Source organism: Chiloscyllium plagiosum, chromosome 36, assembly GCF_004010195.1.
Source record: "Chiloscyllium plagiosum isolate BGI_BamShark_2017 chromosome 36, ASM401019v2, whole genome shotgun sequence".
NCBI lineage: Eukaryota > Metazoa > Chordata > Chondrichthyes > Orectolobiformes > Hemiscylliidae > Chiloscyllium > Chiloscyllium plagiosum.
In genome coordinates this window covers 19,470,612-19,492,881 of record NC_057745.1, presented here as the reverse complement: position 1 = coordinate 19,492,881, position 22,270 = coordinate 19,470,612, and the positions used below count along the sequence as shown (strand labels likewise).

Here is a 22,270-nt window from a genome sequence, read left to right as displayed (position 1 = left end):
GCAAAAGATGTGGGAGCAAAATGTGCCCCGCTCCTCAACTATCTTTCCGACTGTTCTGGAACCTGAGAGTTTTCCCTTTCCGTCAAGTGTTGAAGATACCTTGGAGTCAAGAAATCAATAATGGCTAATGGGGACCACTGCATACCATTGTATTTACTGATCACAACATGGATCTGCTCTACACTGAGGAGATGAAATGCAGTCAGGACAACTGCTTTGAGAAGCACCTACGTCTGTCCACAAAAATGACCCTAAGCTTCCTGTTGCCTACCACTTCAACACATCACCTTGTTCCATGGCCAACATCTGTCTCGGACTTGCTGCAGCACTCCAGTGAAGCTCAGCATAATTGCAAGAACAGCATCTTATTTTCCACTTGGAGACCCTGTAGCTTTCTACCCTCAATATAAGAGTTCAATCACCTTACGCCTGAGCAGCTTCTCCCATATCCCGAGCTCAAACCCCACACATCTGGCTTCACCATCACATGGGCTGCTACCACAACCAACCTCTTGTCAAAAATTACACAACACCAGGTTATAGTCCAACAGGTTTAATTGGAAGCACTAGCTTTTGGAGCGCTGCTCCTTCATCATCTGGTTGTGGAGTACACCCCAGTCCAACACTACCATCTCCAAAACATGACAACCTATTGTCAGCTATTAATGGTCCCCAACAGCAGGTGTAGATTTTCCCATTCCTTTTGTCTGCTCATTTGTTGTTCTCTCTCTCTGGGTGCCATCCCCGCCTATCATTTACTCCTCCCTCTCCCCTCTTCAGCACAGATACCAACCTTTTTATAGCTGCAATCAGTTCTGAGGAAGGGTCATTGGAACCTCAACGAAAACGGTTTTCTGTCTACTGCTGCCAGAGCTGCTGCGTTTTTCCAGCAATTTCCATATTTCTGATTTCCAGCATCTGCAGTTCTTTGGTTTATTTGTACAGTTGTTCTTTGTTTATAAAGTTGTTTTACACCCCTTCAGTGATTTTTAAAAAAATATTTACCCAAGATAACTAAAGTATCTTTCATTTATTTGTTTACTTCTGCTCTTGCCAAAATCTTAACTTTTCTTTCACAAGTATTTATATAAATGTACAAGATGGTGTGAATCTGAAGTTCCAGAGTGATACTACAACTTTTGCGGAAAACATCATTGACATAGTGCTGCACTCAAAGTTTGGTTTTTTAACAAAGGCTGAACTTATTAATGTGCAATTATGTTAGTCATATAACTGAAAGATATGTCTCTCAATTTCAAAGATGAATGCACATTAGAATCCATTCAGTCTAAACCTTCCAGCAAATGCTTTGCACAAAATTTTGTTTCAATGTTAATTGCTCAGTTTAATGAAAGTAGTACCTTTTGACATACTGTTATATGAGGACACCACTGCAGGACAAGTGGTTGAAGATGGTGACAAGATTGACTGACTGCTCCCAGATCCGGCTTCAATGCATTTTGATTTCTTTGAAGTAATATGGTTTGTCTCACAGATTGCTGGACGCTTGTTACTGATATTTGTGCTCTGGGCTGCACTTGCTGAAATTAAGAAAATAATATAGCAGTTAAAAAATATACTGAAGTATGAAATTCACACAGTCTGTAACGAAAAACATTCCTTAACCTCACCATTATATTTTAATACCATTACAGAGTTGAATGAAATAACTTGACGAAAGATTCTAGTAGATTCCTCATTTACATTTAATAAGTTTTGTTGTTTGGTAGTTCAGATATGTTTTTAAAATGATTTAAGACAGGAACAAGGTTTGTTGGGTTTTGCAAGCGTGAAGAGGACAAAGAAAGAAATCACCAAATATTTACTTAAATACTTCAGAGATTAAAAATGCTTAGATAATTTCTTCCCAATATGAAATATTTACATGTCAGATACATGAAAATATTTCATGCTTGGTCTCCCGAATGGGGAATGTGAACTTAAAATAACTGATCTGAGATTGCTCCAACTGACAGAATCTACTTTCAACTGCTGAGTTATACCTGACATTCTGGATTGCCTGCTGACTAGTGTGAAGTCTAATTTAACCAACACAAATGCCTTCACTCTCATCATCAGCAACATTTTTAGACTCAAATTGTTCTCCCAGCATTTCGCTGATAAAAATGGACATGACACAAATATGCATTGAGCAATACGAAGAGGATACACTGAACCTAAACAAGGTGTCCTGACAGCAAACTGCTCCTTAACATCAGCCCCGTAAAACGATGAATCATGTCAGATAATGGCATTGACTTTTTGTGAATAGAGCTTTCGTTCAGAAAACAACAATGCCAGACTTCCACAGCTTTGATCCAGAAACTGAGCAAGATATGATCAGAAGAAAGCACAAGAAATAAAACAGATTAGGGATGGAGGAGAAAACCAGCCTCTGGCAGGAATCAAAACTGATACACAGGAAGGTGGTCATACTCATAAGAAGGTAATAATCTCAACTTCAACATTTCAGGGTTGTGTTCTTAGCCTAATCATCCATAACCTGGTTTATCATAAGATGGCACATAGTGCAATTTGAAGCACTTTCTGAACTATTTGAAGCACTTTCTGAACTATTTTTTCACAGGAAGGATTTGGAAAAATAACTTACCTAAGATTGAAAATGAATTTTTCACATTAGTCTTTAAAAAATGGTTGGAGATGAATAGCTCAAAACGCAAATTCCTCCAAAAAACATTTTTAAAATGTTACACATTAGCCTGTTAATTTTCATTAAACACCTCAGCAAATTTGATGGACAGTTTAATATCCTGAATATTGAGCATGTCAGGTAGGTCCTCTCCATTGGATATGAACACAGAAGTAATAGAAAAAGATAGTAAGTCAGGCCCCAGTAAAGGCTCTAAAGGTTTTATTAGGTTTTTAAAATAGTAACCTAGGAGGACAAAAAGAGAAACTGCTGGAAAATCTCAGAAGATCTGGCAGCACCTATGAAAATTAATCAGGTCCAGTGACTCTTCTTCAGTAGAGTAATTAAGAGTTAAAACTTTAAAAGACGGTGTAGCTGTGTCTGTCTTTCAGGGAATTAAGGTCAGATACAGGGCTGCACTACAATGAAGATCTTACAAATATGAATCTACATTTTTGTTGCCAGGCAGTTGGAGAAGTCTGCAAAAAATGGTTTGTGCTGTTCTGACAGGCAGAATCAATAAGGATTCATTGCCTTCTTTCATGTCTTTGCTGAAAACAGACCTCATCTGACGAGGGTCTTTCTTAGAAAGTATGCATCATCATGGCAAATCAAGTATTAATTTATCGTTGCAAAACCATTGAGTCTGTTATTCCAGTTCACTTTAGAAAGAAAAGCTACTGCACACATTCATTATCTGCCAAATATAAGTAAATAAAACAGTGCCTGCCAATAAAAATGTAAGTGTATTGTAATTTGGCAAGTAACACTTATCTTTAAAACTTGATCCACATCATTTATTCAGAATTCCATTATTTTCCAATCTTTTGGAAGTGGTGATAGCAGTGAGAATAACGTTATTTATTTAACAATGGCTCACCAAGACTTCAAACAATTATTACGACATAGACCCATCATGCCTGCACCATTTCTATTACCCAATCGACTGCTTTTTTCCCATATCCCTGCACCATTTCAATCTAAGTAATCTCCAATGCATTCTTGAATGCCTCAATTGAAAGTGTCTCCACCACATTTCCATGCAGTACATTCCATATCATGACTACTTGGGTGTTGAAAAAGTTTTTGTTCACATCACCTTTGCTTCATTTGGACACGATTTGAAATCTATGCCCTCTCATTGTTTTTCTTTAATGAGCAGGAACAGCTCCTTCCCATCAACTCTATCCAACCTTCTCATGATTTTGAAAAACTAAATCAAATCTCCTTTCAGCCTTCTTCTCTGAAAGAACAGTCTTTTTCAATCTATTTCCAGAACTAAATTTTATAATTTCTGGAACTATTCCTGTAAATTGCTCTGTACTCTGTTCAATGCATTCACATCTTTCCCCTCAGGCGGCACCCATAATGGTACATGACACTCCAGGTGAAGTCTAACAAGTGTCTTATACAAGTTCAACATCACCTCCCTGCTCTTGTACTCTCTGTCCCAATTAATAAAGCCAAGAATACTGTATGCGTTATTAAACACTTTCTCCACCTGTCCTGCCACCTTCAGTGACCTGCGCTCATGAACATCCAGATCTTCCTGTTCCTACACCTATTGTACACCTATTTTATATTTCAAAGTCCTTCCCATAACCAAAGTGCATCAGCTCACAATTCTCTGTATTGAACCTGATCTGCCACCTAGCAGTCCACTCCTCCAACTTAGGTCAGAAACAGAAAAAAACAAAATTCATAAAACTTAGGTGCAAGTACCTTTCTGTTACAATGCTGTTTGCAAAGAATTTAAAATCTGAGTTTTCAATCACAATGACTTCAAACATTAGGCTTCTCTAACATTATTTAAAGGTCATGCTGCACACACAAGAAACCACATGCACCGTATTCTAGCTCAATTTTCAATGTGAAATGAAGTTCCTCTCTGCTTGATTTGTCAGGAACACAACCAGAACTTACAAAGGATTAAACCTTCAAATGTGTCTTTATTGTCTTGAAAATTAGTTTCACAAATGACATCAGGAGCCTCCCTTCATCATCCACGCTTTTGACTGATCCAAAAGGTGGTGCTCCAATTTATCTCCTGCACAAAATGTGCAAATTGTTCACCTTCTGGTTACCTTCTGCCAAGTAAATTTGTTTTAGCATTCTCCTTTCATAAATTCTAATCCTTTTATGGCATTGTCATCAACTTCCCAGCTTTACATGCTACTCTTTGGATAATGGAATTCTGTTCTTCTTACCATCAATCAGATGTCAATGCTTCAGTTACTGCAATCCAAGTCCCTCTTCTGTTTCTGTTGCTTTATCTTGCCATTCCCATCCCTGCCTCCAGAAATATTTAACAAATTTCTTTCAAACTGTGTCTTATTTGTCTCTTCTCTTCCATTCCCTGATGTCCTGCTATACCTACATCTCCTCCACGCAAAATATACCGGTACTCACAGCTGGGAGTTTTGAAAAACTAGGCAAAGAATATTTCTCCAATTTTCAACCTGATAGATAGGCTCCAAAGCATTCACATTTTGGTGGGGAAAGAAGTTCTTCCTTTCAAAATAATTTAGGAGAAAACCAGTATCAAGACATTAAACTAAAACTGTCAATAAAATTGAAAATTGCAAGCTTATGTATCTTGGTTTTGCAACTCGGCAGAAGAATAAAGTTGAAATTAATAATTTAAAATAATTGCACATAAATTGAAAAAAATGGAAATCTTAAGCGTGCAATGAATGGAAGCAAATTCTGGCCTTTAATGAGATTCCCTAACAGTGCACTGCATGAAATGAAAATAACTAAAAATATAATGGTGAGGCTTTCCAATGCACTAATTGAATCATACTTACAGTAACCTGTTAATTTTGGGTCAGTTTAGGAAAAAGTACACATTGATCCTAAGCATAAAATCGACATTCAAGTATTTTTCATAGTAGTGACATCTTCTTAAGTACAAGATCAAGTTTTGAATCTAAGTACAACCCAGAAACTACCCATAACAAAAACTATAGAGAGATTATTTTTAGTGCTATGTAAATCTGAAGTAGGTGTACATAATTATTCATTTTTGTGACACCAGCATTTTATCTGTCAATACCTTAAGATTTGCACTGTATTTTGAGACTGCTACTCTTTATACAGTGCAATACATGGACTGGATTATCTTCATTTGGGAGAATGCTGTCTCACAACATTCACTTTAGAAGCATAGGATTGAAGAAACAAATATTTTTCCTCTGTTTGAGTCTCCAAAAAGAGCGGCCCCTTGATTGAACTTTCAGTCCAATGCTATTTTGTATTGTGATGACCTCTATAACAACTCTACTGTTTTGTCAACTAAACACCAAATGGAGTTTGATGGTCAACCAACAATGTATATTTTAACAAATAAATGAGAGACAAACAGGATTTGTTTCATCACGTAATTCTAGAAATCACTTGTTGAATTACTCAGCTAAGTTTCTCAGGTGTGCAGAGGTTCTCTCACAGCACTAGGGATCAGGTTCGATTCCCACCTTGGGCAACTGTCTGTGTGGAGTTTACACATTCCCCCAGTGTCTGTGTGGGTTTCCTCCTGGTGCTCTGGTTTCCTCCCTCAATCCAAAGATGTGCAGGTCAGTTGAATTGTTATGCTAAATTGCCCATAGTGTTAGGGGTAAATATAGGGTCTCGGTGGGTTAGTCTTCGGAGGGTCAGTGTGGATTTGTTAGGCCAAAGGGCTTGTTTCCTTACTGTAGGGAATCTAATCTAATCTAATCTAATCAATAAACACACAAATTTTCCACTCCTTTCTCCCTCATGTGTTTATTTAGTTTTCCTTGAAACACTATAGCCCAAATTCTTTCCTGTGGTTTAGAATTCCACATTATAGCAAATCTCTGGGTAAAATACCCTCCCAAAATAGTGCTTATATGGTATCTTAGGCCTCTACTTTTGGTTACTTCCAAAACTAGAAACATCACCTCCACACTACTCATAATGGTGAAGATCACCAGAGAGTTAACCTCAGCCTTCTGGAGATTGATTACTATATTTACCAAAATGAATGATACAACCATAATCAATACTTCACCAACCAACTCAAACAGATAATGGATACAATGCACATTTCAAATAATCTTGTCTAATAACTGCACTTGAGAACCTGCTGTTCCAGGTTCATAGAGACATACAAACTTCAGACTGCCCATTTTTGTAGTTCATAGGATTACAGTCAGATAAGTGCTGACACCAAGCCAAATGAGCTAGGAGAATAGTTTGCTTGTTCACTAAGCATTTGGTCAGGTTTTAATTAGCATCTTAAACTAGTTATTTACACATCACTCAAATGGTATGAACCAAGTATGCTAACTGCATTTATTGATTTCAGAATGCAGATCATAAATAGTTTTTTTGTGTGAAGAGGGAAAAGCAGCAACCAAGCATGCATAAAAGTGATAGAGCTCCAGTTCAGAACTGCACTCTTAACAATAGAGAAGTTATTCCAGATGGTTTTTTTAAACCTATTCCACTGGCATGGTTAAGGATCAGAGTTGTTTGAAGAGGTTTTAGAGAATTTTTCTGCACCAACTTTTGCTCATTCGCACTTGTAGAAACATTCAGTACAGCTAAATTCACCTGAGAGGGACTACAGCTGATATTTGGAATTGCTCTACCAGTATCAACTGGTCTTAACTGAGAAGGTCCAGTTCTTCCTAACTGAGGAATGGCTCCTGTGCACGAAGGAGAAACATCTTACTCAAAGATAAATTGACTGCTAAGTACTGAACTATACATATCAAACAACAGCAATTTTGTCATTTTTTAAAAACAATCTGAGTACTCTCTTTCAAAGTTTGAAACTAAATTTTCAAGCTGATATCATTAGCTCTTTCAGGTAAAATTTCACTTTCAAACAAACAAAGGAACACAATGTTGATTATCTATCACCAATTCAATTAAACATTTAATACTCATTTACATTTCAGTCTTAAAATAATATTTCCTAATTCTTCAGTATCATTTTGGCATTATTGGTAGCATTTATCACAACGAGTAAACTACAAAATACAAAATGCAAGGCTCTCAACTTTCCTCCAACCACGCTTTCAAAACCTACCATCAGAAGATGTTGCATAAAGATATTTGGAAAATATTAATGTAGATTTATTGGTTTAAGATGGGGTTAAAAAACACAAAAGTCAAAACATCTGTGATGCTATAATTCAGAAACAAAATCAGAAATGGCAGGAATAGCTCAGCAGTTCTGAGTTCTGAGGAAGGGTTAGCCGACCCAAATTTTAACTCTCGACTTTTCTCCACAAATGCTGCCAGACCTGCTGAACTTTTCCAGCAATTTTCATTTTTATTTGAGAAGTACAAGGTGTCCTGGTGTCAATTTAAACATAAATCCAATTATTTGCATGATGTGAGGTCCTTAGCCAGAACTGAGAACGAGTACTGACTTGTTTTGCTTATCGTAAAGGTTCCAGTACAGTGCTTCCTAAACATTTCCCATGACCCCCCCCCTTAAGATTGTGGAATACTCTCAACGTGAACTGAGAAACCAATTTTATTTTGGGGGGGGAACAGGAATTATTGAAGTTGTTTATAACTTGGTAATGGTTCCACAATAGCCATAGCTGGCTCAGACTTAGAGATGCCAAAATTTCAGCTCATCATCCCACTTAGGGTTCCAGCCTCACTTTGGGAAATCTTGCCTCGTATCAACATAAACCAGAAAAAATAACAACTTTCACTGCTGTTAAAAGCAGATCCATTGTTTCATGAACATTCAGATTTTATAATGATATATCAGTTTACAAGTAATAAATCATCTTGGACTTGGACACTGAAGAGAGGACAATTTCCTTCACCTGTACACTTAATAAACAAAAAACACCTAGTAGGAATCCAACCGATCAATTTGAAGATCATTACTTTCCTTGTGTATCATTATTCTGTCTGTCCAAAAACACTGATTGCAAACAGAAAAAAATAATTCTCAATACCAAATTATTTTCCAGTGAATACCCAATCTAAATGCAATTATTGGCACAGCTCCTTTGCTGAAAGTAGATAAGATAAGCAATCATTGTTTATATCACCAGTTGTCTTCCTTTTCAATAATAATCATTAACTGCCTCATCTCATTCCAGATAGTCTTGTTTTTTCCAGAAACATTGTTGAGAGCACATCGAGAAGGGGGACAGACCACAGAAGTGAGACCAGACAGGACTGCAGTTCCTTGCATAGGTCAATGACAACAGCATACTTTAAGAGAATATTTGAGAAATTATAAGCAGAACAATAAGGTTCCTTTACCCTACTTAGTGGCTCAATTCTTGTAAATCAATCCCTTTTCTGAATTTTGTTAAAACCTTTTTCAATTAATTGGGGCGGCACGGTGGTTCAGTGGTTAGCACTGCTGCCTCACAGCACCAAGGTCCCAGGTTCGATTCCAGCCTTGGGCGACTGTCTGTGTGGAGTTTGCACATTCTCCCCGTGTCTGCGTGGGTTTCCTCTGAGTGCTCAGGTTTTCTCCCACAGTACAAAGATGTACAGGTCAGGTGAATTGGCCATGCTAAATTGCCCATAGTGCTAGGTGCATTAGTCAGAGGGAAATAGTTCTGGGTGGGTTACTCTTTGGAGGGTCGGTGTGGACTGGTTGGGCCAAAGGGCCTGTTTCCACACTGTAGAGAATCTAATCTAAACAAGCAAGTCTCAGCAACCAAAATGTCCAATCAATACTTTTCGGTCAAAACTTGTTGATTATGATATTTAAACTCAAAAATCAATATTGGTGATACTAATTAAAATTTATTCCACAAATATTCCAAAACAATGAAGCATACTAATGTTATCTAAAATTTGTGAAGTGCATGATCTTCTCCCACAACTGTTAAACAAAATCACACTTGGAATTAAATGTAAATGTTCTAAACTTCAAAAAAAGTTCAATTAAATGTTGCCATGCCACTGGAGGTAAAAATGACAATACTATTGATATCTGTCACAAAAACATATTACAACTGGATAAATTTGAAGTTAAAAAGAAACAATGTTTTACCAAAGTTAAATATAATAATAGTACTGATTGGAATAAACAAAAAGGTGGTCACAACACAAGCAATTTTGCCCTTAATTAGTTATCAGGGGTGATTAAGAGACCTGCTCAAAAATGAAGAAGAAAAGAGAGTGCAGCAAATTATGGCGCATTAATCATGGGAAATTCCAATTCCAGTTTAAGTGGAAACATCGGCACAGCCGACAAAGTTCCACAAGTACAAGTTTCAAACAGGAACATAACAAATCTGCTTTTAAAATGAACAAAATGCAGTCTTGGTTACTTAAAATCTGACTGAAAACACTGGAATAACCACTATTACATTGGGCTACAAAATTCCTCATCATGATTTCAAAGGTAGAACAGTTTCCTCCATAGTAACCTCACACGAGTTTGTCCAATAGCCCGTGTTGCAATTGAAAATATATTTCAAATTTCAAGTCAAAGATCATTCCATCAAAGGAATTAATAAATGATTATCTAACCATATATTTTGTGAACAAAAATAAAAATCAATATTAAAATACAAAACGTTTACATGGAAAGGGAGAAGGATTGAGTGGAATTTTGCAACATTCTAATTGGAGTCCTGTGCAGCTTACATGATTCTTAAACATGACAGTGCTGCTCCTGTTTTAATATTCTGAAATGATTGTCATTTGACCAGATTTTGAACATAACCAAGAACAACACCAGTCAAAAAAAAAGAACTAATTCTGCACATGGCCTAAAGAACAAAATTAATCTTAATGCAAATAAAAGTTACAGCATTAGATACTTGAAAGTAGAGATACAGTTCATGAGTGCATAACTAAGATGACGCTCAACATAGCTGGAAAAGGAATGAACTTTAAAGTGTGAAGCTTGAATCCGCAAAGTTAATCACTACAATTCATCTCAAAAGCACTTTAATACAAATTCAAATAACCCTGCGTAATCAAAAGTGAGGTCAGAATTGGAGAAAGCAAGGACCGCATATGCTGGAGATCGGTCGAGTGTGTGGTGTTGGAAAAGCACAGCAGGTCAGGCAGCCTCCTCAGGAGCAGGAGAATCGACATTTTGGAGATAAGCCATGATGAAGGGTGAATTCTCCTGCTCCTTGGCTGCTGTATGACCTGCTGTGTTTTTTCAACACCACACTGAGATCAGACTTGGAATAATGTAGGCAGCTTTGTATTCTCCACCTCTACTATGTCGCCTGTTGGACAGGGCAGGCTCAGAAACTGAAGTTGTGGAGAAATGATTGACAGGAACCTGATCCAGACTTTAAACACGCTGAGGGGCGTGGAAAATATCAATGCAAACACACTGTATTTGAAGTTAAAGTCACTACAGTCCTACCAGACCAAAAGGCTGGTCTCTCATTAGAGAGACACAACTGGGGGTGGTGTAACTTGAAGACAGTGAGGTCTCCAGATGCTGGAGATCAGAGTTGAGAGCATGTTGCTGGAAAAGCGCATCAGGTCAAGGTCAGCATGCCTCAGGTGAAGGAAGAGGTTGGAAAGGTGTGTCTTCATAGTAACCTCAGCCAGTGTGGGAAATGAGCTCACATTGGTGGCATAATTCTGCATCACAAAACAGCCAACTGAACTAACCAACCACCAAAATATGTTTTTATGCTCCAGGCCCAACAAGAATAAAGGATGTATGTACATTTCAGAGAAGTATAAATCTTCCTTTTCTAGCTGGTGCTCCCAAATCTAACAGTGAAAAGCACAGACTCAAAGCACAGTTCCTGAAGCTTCACAGAACAGAAATGGATAATGTGGCTGAGGGGATTTTGGAAATGGGAGGTGATGTGAGCATCCTATTAAAGCAAAACAAATAAAATGTGTTTTTTTAGGATTATTTACATTTTCAGTGATGTTGTCAAGTACTTTTGAGGTGGAAGCAGGTTGAAATAAACTGTGCAGAGAATGATAGGGAAATTACAAGCTGTTTGGACAAAAGGCTGATGGTGCATTCTTGTTCAGAAATAAAGACAAGAGCACGCAGACAACAGAGTCTTCAACTCTGCAAAAATCATGCATCAGAAGCAAGCTTGAGGAGTATTTCTACAAAAATTCAGTAAATAGCAGCCAACAAGGATGAAATGGGAAAACTCCTGGCTAACAAACCGGCATGAATTGTTTAAGGAAAAAACAATCCAACTCAAGTGCACTAATCATTCAATATTGCCGACATGGGTTACAAAAAAAAACATTAATTGATGATGTTCCATAATAATGGCTATTAATTTCGGTAAAAGTCGTCAGATTGGAATTCAAAAAAGGGTCTGGACACAGAATTGACCTAAACATAGATAACAACTCGTACCAGTGAGAGTAGTAGAGGAGGATCCTTGGCACACATGAAAGATAGGATATGTGCTTCATGAATTGTGTTGAAACAGTTCAATATGAAGTTAAATGAATAATAATGTTCTAGTTGAATCAGTATTAAACATGACCAACTGTAGTCCCAAAGCCAACAGAATTAAAATATTAGAATACAAATCAGAGGAATTCATGACCAAATTGCACAATGCTCCAATAAAAACAACCTCAAGTACTATGCTCAGTTCTGATCACTGAAATGAAAATGGAAGACCTTTCAAAACTGAAAGCAGTACAAAGAAGAACAAGAAGGTGAATCCCTCGTCTCATGAATCTGGGTAATAAGATAGGTGAAATCGTAGTTTTTCCAATCTGTAAAGGAGACAGAGATGGTTGCAACATTTTATGGGAAACTATCAAGAATATGAGTTTAACAAGTGTAGAGCCAAACGCAGCAGCATTTAAATTTGTAAACAATAAGTTCATGACCAGTATTGCACGACTCTTCTTCATAAAGGGAGTGAAAAATATTTAAAACCAACTTCGAAGCATAGTGATGGAAGAAAGATTCTTAAGACAATGTGGCAAAAAATTAAATGCAACAAAGGAGGCAGTGAGTCTTGGGCTGCCTGAGAGACAAATTAAATTCAATCATATAGTTTTCCTCTTCTTCTAGTGAGCTTTCTTCAGGGCTTAATTTGATTAGATAGATGGTGAATGTAATCAATTGGCTGAATGGTAGCAAATTAATGTTACATTCTAGTAAAAATACTGCTCATATCGAGGTCTTCTTCATCAATTACAACTTCTATGGTTAAAATTAAAATTGCTGAAGAAAAACAGAAATTAAAGATCTCAAACCGGAAAGCATACCGGAAAGCACAGAAACAGTTGGTCTGTTTTGATAGCGACTTAGACTTGGATTCTGTCTTGCATTGTATCCTACTCCACCTGAACTCTGAGACACAGTCGTTGGTAAATCCACATCTTTAGCAGCGAAACCCTAGCAGAAAGGAAAGTTCTTCAATAAAATCAAATTAGTTTTTCAAAATTAAGAATAAAAACTGAGCATGTGAGGTGCTTCCATCACAATGGAGTACACAAAAGTAATTTCACCCAGATAAAAATGTGGAAAATGGTCACCAGCTGGCAGAATCAGTTACTCAAAGGTCTGTACAGTATAACAATCCAAAACTGCTCTTCAACGGCATTACAAATTCTCAGTTAAATATCAATTATTCACTAATCTGTTGATTTGCAAGCCAATGCACTTAAAACACCCTGGTATCGTACTCCCTTGTCGGACAACACCACAGGAAATAGGAGGAATCTGCTATTCGGTCCATCAATCCCACACCACCATGGTTCATCTGATTGTGACTTTGACTCCCCTTTCCTGTCTAACTCAGTCTTGAATATTCCCTATGACTTCACTGCTACCTGAAGAAGAGAATTCCAAACACAAACAATCGTGTGAAAAATATGCAAATTATACCCAATTCTCAAATCTGACTTCTGGTTTGCTTTGAACAACAGATTGAGGTATTACAATTAGTCTCAGAGCAGAGAACTGGTGAGGTCATGTGTGAAACATCAGATCTCACCAATATATTGCTACACAGCAACCTTTCTTAATTTACAATTGACAGTAGTGTGTCAATTAATCCTCAACAGAAATCTTTATTCAATATAGAATTTGGCTTAACTGTAATGAATTCAAATGCGAGGTTTTTAATATATCACTAGATATTCTGTAATTGTAAAACTCAATTTCCTTCAAGACATTCTAGAAATAACTTCAAAATCCTCTGATGAAACTTTGGTACTTAGATTGATGCTTAGAATTGCTTTGTTTCCAGGAAAACTAAACACCAATAGACAAGTTGGCCAATTTCCACATTCTAACTGCTAATTTAATGCAGATTCTGGGTCTCAATTCCACACTAATTTATTCAATTTAAAAAAAATCATGAGGCATTCCATCATACTAGCGAAAAAGAAATAACAGATTCCTTCAAGACAACTGAAAATGAACTGCACAGCATTGTTCCAATGCTTAAGAGTGGAAACTAAAGTCAATTGAGCTGTGTTTAAGTAAACAAATTACACCATTTTGTCATTACCTGTGTTGTGACAATAGGCTGTGTCGTTACTGAAGCCGGCACAGTTTGTGATCCTGACTGATACACACCCATTGTGCTCGAATTTAATGGAGCAGTCTGATGGTTGATTGATTGGTTTGTAGACGATGTACCTACAGAAATAAATCTTTTTAAACTTTCAATATTGTGGAGGATTTATATGAGTCCGCAAAGATGAACACATTAAAAAACATTTAGCAAAGGACACCCATTTTTCTAAACTAAATAGCACTGTTGTTTTACAGAAACAAACAAGTTTAATTACAAATAGTGTCTCAGAACTAAATTTAGACACCAAAACAATCACTTCAGTATCTCTTACCACTGCTAAAGGAGACCATCATGCCTCTGCTAAGTCCATTCTGCATTCCTCCTTGCTGTGTCAAATTAAATGTAGTGCCTTCTGTTTTATTACCTTGGAAGCAAATAAAAGACAGAAATAATAAGTAATCTTCTAATGAGAAATTTGAAGGATCTGGAGAAATTCAAAATATGACAAATTATTATCCTTCAAAATTTTATTGTCACTTCTCTCCTGATTTTTCTCACGATCTGAAAAAAAAAAATCAAGATTTCAGAAAGTAGGGAAAACAAGGGTGGCTTTGAGCAGTTTACTACACAATATTCAGATTAAGAAATTTACCACTAACTCCCAGAAACTGTACTATAAAAGTGCTTGTAGATGGGATGAAAGGGTTTACTTTTGGTAGAATTGCCTCTCATTTGAAAAATAAGAACCATTACACATAAGATTTAGTTCATCAATTTTCTTAATTTATGACCCATTGTGGAACAAATCTAGGAGGGAGATAAAATTTGTTTTGTGTGTTCCAGTTAAACTTATTCAAGCATGCTTAGTAAATATAGGAGGACGGCTCCATCTGGTAATCTTCTGTTCAATGAAACCTTACTGGGAGTTGCTGTGGAATAACTGCAAGAGCTTAAATGCACACTTTAGTTTTAGTCACTGAAGAACTGCAGCATTTTAAGAGGTTCTTCATTATCCTTTTTGTCGCTGATACTTAATGATAGATGTCTTAGCCATGTTCAAACTTCATGAATTACTGTGTGTACGATACAGAGTAAAAATGATGCATCAATTCTGCCTTGTATTATAGATAAGTAAACTTATGGTACCATGATTTCATCATTTAAGTAGTCAATCCTAAAGCCAACAATGGAGGCTCCAATATAAGAAGTTTAAAATTCTCAATTTTGGAGAGCTTTCAAGGATGAGTAAATTTATTATCATAATTAAGATGCAAAAATTTGGAATTTGGAAAAACACTGAACCCAAGGAAAGAAAAATCAGGAGACAGGGAAAATTTTACTTTGTTCTTAAACAAGGGAACATAGGCATAAGACCTCTCTCAAGAGGCAACTCATTGTCCACAGTGGCCAGAAGGCAAGCCAAGGCACTGATCTTGTGACCCCCAATATGATCAAACAGAGGTTTGCATTCATATCCAAACATATGAAGAAGGAGTCAGCCTTTTCTCTCCTCCACAATTAATGCAGTTGAAAACCCATTAATGTTATTTTGGCTAGACACACAGGTTTGTTTAGACTCTGATCTGGGGGAGCTAATGTCATAGCTTTCTTGTACTTTTGATCATATCTGACATAACAAAATAACCATCTTGTACCCATAGATTAGTATTCCATTCAATGTTAGTATGTCAACGTGGGAAAAGTAGCAGCAAAGACGCAGCTGTACTCTGCCCTCATGGCATGATCACACCAAGCTCAGGACTGAAGTTCATCAATGCACAAAAATCTGGATAGGTTGCCCAGCAAAGAAACCACTGGTTTCACAGATTTAGTTGGAACTGATTTTATATTAATGCAAAATCAAGAAATGGTTACTGTCAGCAAGCCTACATCTTTAAATTCTTTTTCAATACAATTTATAACCTTTCCTATATGTGGATGTCACTTGCCTGAGCAATATAAAAAGGTTGATATGGAAAACAAGCTTTTGCCAGGAGGCCTAAAACAGTATGCCTTGAATATTCACTTCTTTTTAGGTTGCGACTCAAACCTCTTCTAAATGGTTATAAAACTATTAACTTTATGGCGTGCTAGTATCATTCAAATTTGGAACTCAGTCCAATTCTTCAAGAAAAAGTAGTTGCAAAATTTGAGTCAAGAATTTAAAAACAATTTACTGCCAAGTTGACTACAGCATTCTGAGTTGACTACGTCTGGATTTCTATGGTTCACCTGTGGTCAGCTATTGGCTTCTAAACATTGCAACCACTCTATGGACATATTTAATGAGCTCAAGAGAAATTTAGCAGATTATGACCAAATTTGGAGGACCTGTTCTATACAATGATGGTGATCATCATTGCAAATGGAAATTGGGTATGCTGACAATTTTTAATTGAATTCTGAATTTCTACAATTACAAGCATGAGGAACATAAAATGACAGCAGACTAAATTGATCTTTATCACTCACTCACCCAACAGACCTGCTGAGTATTTCCAGCACTTTATTCAGATTATCTACCCTAGCAAGCTGGATAAGTTTTCAAGAATTGTCAATGTTGCAATTAAATCACAACAACTTTCTAAATTCTAGGGAACATAAGTCTACTAAATATTTCCACATCAGAGAAACCTTTCATCCAATAACCAGTCCAGTGAAGCTCTGTTTCATTTATTCCAGGGCAAGTAAGGGCCTTTTTTATGTTAAGGACACCAAAACTGTAATAGTGACCAAGTGTGGCTTCCCCAAGGAATTTGATCAAACTTCACAATTATAATCCAAACTTTGATAATAAAAAGTCAACATGTCTTATCTTTTCCGAATCGCTCGATATAACTGCACAAAACCAGTCTCTCAACAGCACCTGGCTTCCTCTAAATACCAATATATTCAAGTCTCTCGCTATCTTAAAACTTGTTTTTCCACTTTTCCATTCAAAATGGGAAACTTCACATTTGACAATATTGTGTTCCATCTATCATTTTGCTGCCCACTTAATTAATCTGTTTAAATCCCTGTGCAACCTCTGTACATCCTTATCACAGCTTAGTTTTCCACCTTCTCATCAGAAAGCCTGTTTATATTACAGTTAAGCTATCATCCACAGCATTAATATAGATTGTAAATGACTGAGGCCAACTAGTTTCAGTGTTTTTGAGGATATACAGATTTGTTAAACTTGATTTTTCTGACAATTACATGTTTACTTGGTCCAATCATATAATGATTATCCAAGAGCTTCTTGAATATGCCCCTAATAATAGAACTTGAACACTAGGAAACTCTTAAACTTGCATCACAAATTACAAACTGTTCATAAAAGTAGTCTCCACTATTCTACTACGAATGTCAGGCTAATCAGTCTATAGTTTGGGGTTTTCTCTCTCCATCCTTTCTCAAATAACAGGGTTATGTTTTCTACTTTTCAATCATGAGGAATATCCCAGACTTCTTCTGAATTCCCTGGATTCAATATCAATTCACTTTCAGATTACAACAGAATCTTGACCAGACGGGCCAATGGGCTGACAAGTGGCAGATGGAGTTTAATTCAGATAAATGTGAGGTGCTGCATTTTGGGAAAGCAAATCTTAGCAGGACTTATACACTTAATGGTAAGATCCTAGGGAGTGTTGCTGAACAAAGAGACCTTGGACTGCAGGTTCATAGCTCCTTGAAAGTGGAATGTAACTTGAGATAGATAGTTAAAAATCACACAACACCAGGTTATAGTCCAACAGGTTTAATTGGAAGTACACTAGCTTTCGGAGCGACGCTCCTTCATCAGGTGATTGTGGAGGGCTCGATCGTAACACAGCACGATCCAGTCCAATACCGGCATCTCCAAATCTTGAGATAGATACTTAGTATATGCTTAACACCTGTCGTTGCCCTTAATTCCCATTATAATTTTGCCTCATCTTTGCTTCCAAGGGAGCAGCATTTAATTTTAAACATTTCTTTATATGTTAGGCACTTAAAAGCAGATAGTAAAAGCTTCTATTAAGTTTCTTGCCAATACATACTCAGTCTTTTGTTTTCCTTCATCAAGAGTTTGGTTGTAATATTGGTTATAATTCTTAGTTATGAACTCTCTAAATCCTTACAACTCTGACAATAATTAGAAATCTCTTCTTTCAATTTTATGTCTCTTCTGGACTCAGATAATGCACTGTAGTATCAGCATTACAGTATGTATTGCAGAATCTCAGTGCAGCTGAAAACATTATTTTTTCTGAACTTCTTATATTTTTATCTTTTTTCTCTCCACTAAAACACTGCATTGAATAACATTTGAATACAACATTTGTTTTTCCCCACATACTTGCCTTTAAAATGGCTAGCAGGTATAACATTTTCTGCAGGTTCACAATCCACTCCTTAGGCCTTCTTGGAAACATCCGAAATACAAAGTGTACAAATCAGCTTACATTATCAAAGTTAAAAATCACACATTGCCAGATTATAGTCCAACAGGTTTATTTGGAAACACTAGCTTCCAGAGAACTGCTCATTTGTCATGTAGCTGTGGAACAGGATGACAAAACACAGAATTTATAGCAAACAATTACAGTATCATGCAACTAAAATGATATATTAAACAAACCTAAATTGCTGTCTCGGTTTGTTCAATATATCAGTTCAGTTGCATGACACTAACATTTTGCTATAAATTCTGTGTCCTATGAACCTGTTCCACACTACCACTCCAAAAGTTAGTGCTTCCAAATAAACCTGTTGAACTATAACTTGGTGTTGTGAGATTTTTAACTTTGTCCACCCAGTCCATGATGTAGCTCCACATCATGGCTACATTATCTAAGACCGCTTACATTCTTATAGACAAGATGAAGCTATTGTCCCAAATTGAGGTGTCTAATGTGAGAAGCAAACAATTTTAATCTGGGAGAAACAAACGTACAGAATAATGCAAACACCGAAATAGATCCATTGAGTCAATCCCATTGGCATCTTCTCACAGCTCATCCTTCTACAAGAAAACTCTAAACTTTCATCACAAAACATAAACAGTTCATAAAGGTAGTCTCTCGTATCCTTTCAACAGATTTAAATCAATATATCTTAAATGTAGTGCTACTCATTATTTCAAATTGGTCTCAGTTATTGCCCACAGTCAGAACTCCATCAGCACTTTATCCACATATTGTATACTTCAAAACATGCTGGCAATAAATAATTCATCTTTGCAGGGTGTGGTGTAAAATTATGTCCCAATACATGTGTGAATCATAATGTAACACATGTATTGGGCCAAGCAGTGGAATGTGGTGAAAGGGTTAAAATTGTGTCCCAATACATGTGTGAATCTAACCGAAAATGGAAGGTGTCGCTTAGTCCCGTGTGAATCTTGTTATACACCTTCCCGTGTGAATCTTCTTATCTGTATGTAACCAGAATGGAATGTGTTTTTTAGCCTTGCTCTGCTACATGTGTGAATCTAACCGAAAATGGAAGGTGTCGCTTAGTCCCGTGTGAATCTTGTTATACACCTTCCCGTGTGAATCTTCTTATCTGTATGTAACCAGAATGGAATGTGTTTTTTAGCCTTGCTCTGCTGTTCACATGAATGTTTATATCTGGAAAAGAGTATATCAGCTGGAAAAGTTGTCCAGTTCGGTGAGTCTGCTCCGGGGTTGCGTTTAACCGCCGAGTGTGGGTTGTTGGCAACCGCTCTACGAGAACTGACGGCTCCCAGTTCCGGTAACATGTAGAGTGAGTATAAGCCAGACCCGTTGTAAGTACGAGACTGGTTGTGGGGACACTGCGGGGAATAAAACACTTATATTCTAGCAGACTCGCCTCTTGGCTGTTTGTTCTGTGTCAGACTACTTTCCTGCGAGCCTGGTCCTTGACCTTGAGAATTTTTTAAAACACAGGGACAAAATCCATGTGAAGCTGAATAATTTTAAATTTAGTTTTATAGATTAAGTGGCCAAAAATCTGACATTTCCATTATTACACAGCTGACTAATACTTAATGACAATACTGCAACAGCAGAAAGATCAACAGCAGCGATGACAAAGCATTTTCCAAATTCAATCTTTTTTTTAAAAATGACATTCCAGGTACTCTTAAGAGTGAAATTAAACTAATGCTGACAGAAATTGGTAATTTCAAGACTTGACACAGAGGTCTCACTGACCAAGAATTAATTTTCTCACTTCTAAATGAAATGCCAACTTGAACTCAGAGGTTGCCTCGATGTTTGATGTGGTAGAGGTGTTCTAACCCAGCATGTCAAAATTCTCACAGAGGCTTCACTTGTATAACTACTAACTCCTCAGGGAAATTCTCTATTTTGTACCAGTGGAAACGCTAAGGTTCAGTGTAGACTGATGTCAAATGTTGCCCTGATAACATGGAAGTGTTATCATTTTGGCAATACATCAAACATTTTCTATACAGTTCACCGACTTTTAATCTGTCCCCATAGGAAATCTTTCTTACAAGAGAACTTACTACATATCCAGGTGAATGCAGTGCAGAAAAATCATACAGCTACACTGTGAGCTGGAAATCACATTTTGAGATGACATCTTCAACCTCAACTGTCAAAATAAAATAACCATCACTCAGGAAGATGAATAAGTGGGAAGAAAATATGTTCCCGAGCTTTATTGTCATTATAGATTATAACTATAATTATTTCTTCTCCCTCAAAAGAAAACAGCAAAAAGAAATTAAATCAGTAAACAGTGTCAGAAGTGCCAAATGATGCAGCTTAGTCTGAATTTAGTACAGCTAAATCAAAGTTTATAACAAAAGTTATACTTCTTAGGATGACAAATCTACCTTTTTCTTTAAAAGCGCAATTGTTAAAATCTGAAATAAAACAAACATTTCTGAAGCAATACAGCAAGTCAAGCATCATCTGTGGAAAAAGGAAGAGTAAAAAGGACCTTTTGTCAGAACCAAGCAATATTACAGTCAAACAGCTTTGAAGGAGGAACACAATTGGAAGGGATAAAAGAACAGTCTGTAATTAGATGAGTGATATATAAATAATTCATGTTAAAACCCAAAATGTGCAAAGTAAAGAAAGATTCAGGTCCAGTGTGGCCGAGGAGTTTGGTGACACAAGGTGTACCAATACTTCACCACTCACTTGTCAACAGAGATTTTCTATCCTGAGCAACAGCCCATTAAATCTTTCATTCTTGGCGTACCAATCAGAATAAGCTTCAACGTAAAAATATATTAAAATGTAATAAGTTAGTATTCCTAAAAAAAAAGTAGCCAACCCCAAGTTTACTGTTGAACAAAACTAGAATTTGATGAAGGAATGACAGTTTTAATGTGTGTTTATCAAAGACTTACTTTTTTAAAATTGAGAGATGATTATAGTCCATTAATATCTCTTATGACTGAGTTGGATGACATGCTATTTTTAGCAGTTTTACTTGACGAAGCACTGTATATTATCCAGTATTACTAAATCTTTGGGATATGTTTCTCCCGGTGAGTCAAAGGATTATGCTATTTTACAATGTGTACACACATGACAAAAAATATGCTACAATTTGATTCCTAATAATCTCAATGGACTTATTTAATAACTAACATGCTTAAGTCCACGATAGATATGAAAGGAGTATAGATAGCAATCAGAACCAGATGTTTTTTTGAGCTGCACCGTTTCTTCTCTACAGTTGAGGTTTATGGTGGTGCATAATCGTACCCTTCCACTGACCCCTCCTTCGACTGACTGAACTGGTCCTCACTCTTAACAACTTCTCCTTCCAATTCTCCCACTTCCTCCAAACCAAAGGAGTAGCCATGGGCACCTGCATGGGCCCCAGCTATGCCTGCCTTTTCGTAGAATATGTGGAACAGTCCATCTTCCGCAGCTACACTGGCATCACCCCCACCTTTTCCTCCACTACATTGATGATTGTAATGGCGCTACCTCATGCTCCCAAGAGGAGGTTGAACAGTTCATCCACTTTACTAACACCTTCCACCCCGACCTCAAATTTACCTGGACCGTCTCAGACTCCTCCCTCCCCTTCCTAGACCTCTCAATTTCTATCTCGGGCGACCAACTCAACACAAGACATTTACTACAAACCGACTGACTCCCACAGCTACCTAGATTACACCTCCTCCCACCCTGCACCCTGTAAAAACGCCATCCCATATTCCCAA

At 37.0% G+C, this 22,270-nt stretch overlaps 1 protein-coding gene across 5 annotated transcripts in view; it reads right to left on the bottom strand.

Annotated features, from left to right (window-relative positions):
• znf280d (zinc finger protein 280D) overlaps nt 1-22,270 on the bottom strand; it is a 128,279-nt gene that overhangs the window by 63,210 nt on the left and 42,799 nt on the right. For all 5 annotated transcript variants that reach the window (XM_043677474.1, XM_043677473.1, XM_043677472.1 and 2 more), the window contains 4 exons: nt 14,432-14,524; nt 14,092-14,222; nt 12,842-12,971; nt 1,362-1,541 (listed from right to left, as the gene is read on the bottom strand). In XM_043677474.1, the coding sequence (XP_043533409.1) occupies nt 1,362-1,541; nt 12,842-12,971; nt 14,092-14,222; nt 14,432-14,524 (534 nt within the window). The remainder of the gene's footprint in view (nt 1-1,361; nt 1,542-12,841; nt 12,972-14,091; nt 14,223-14,431; nt 14,525-22,270) is intronic.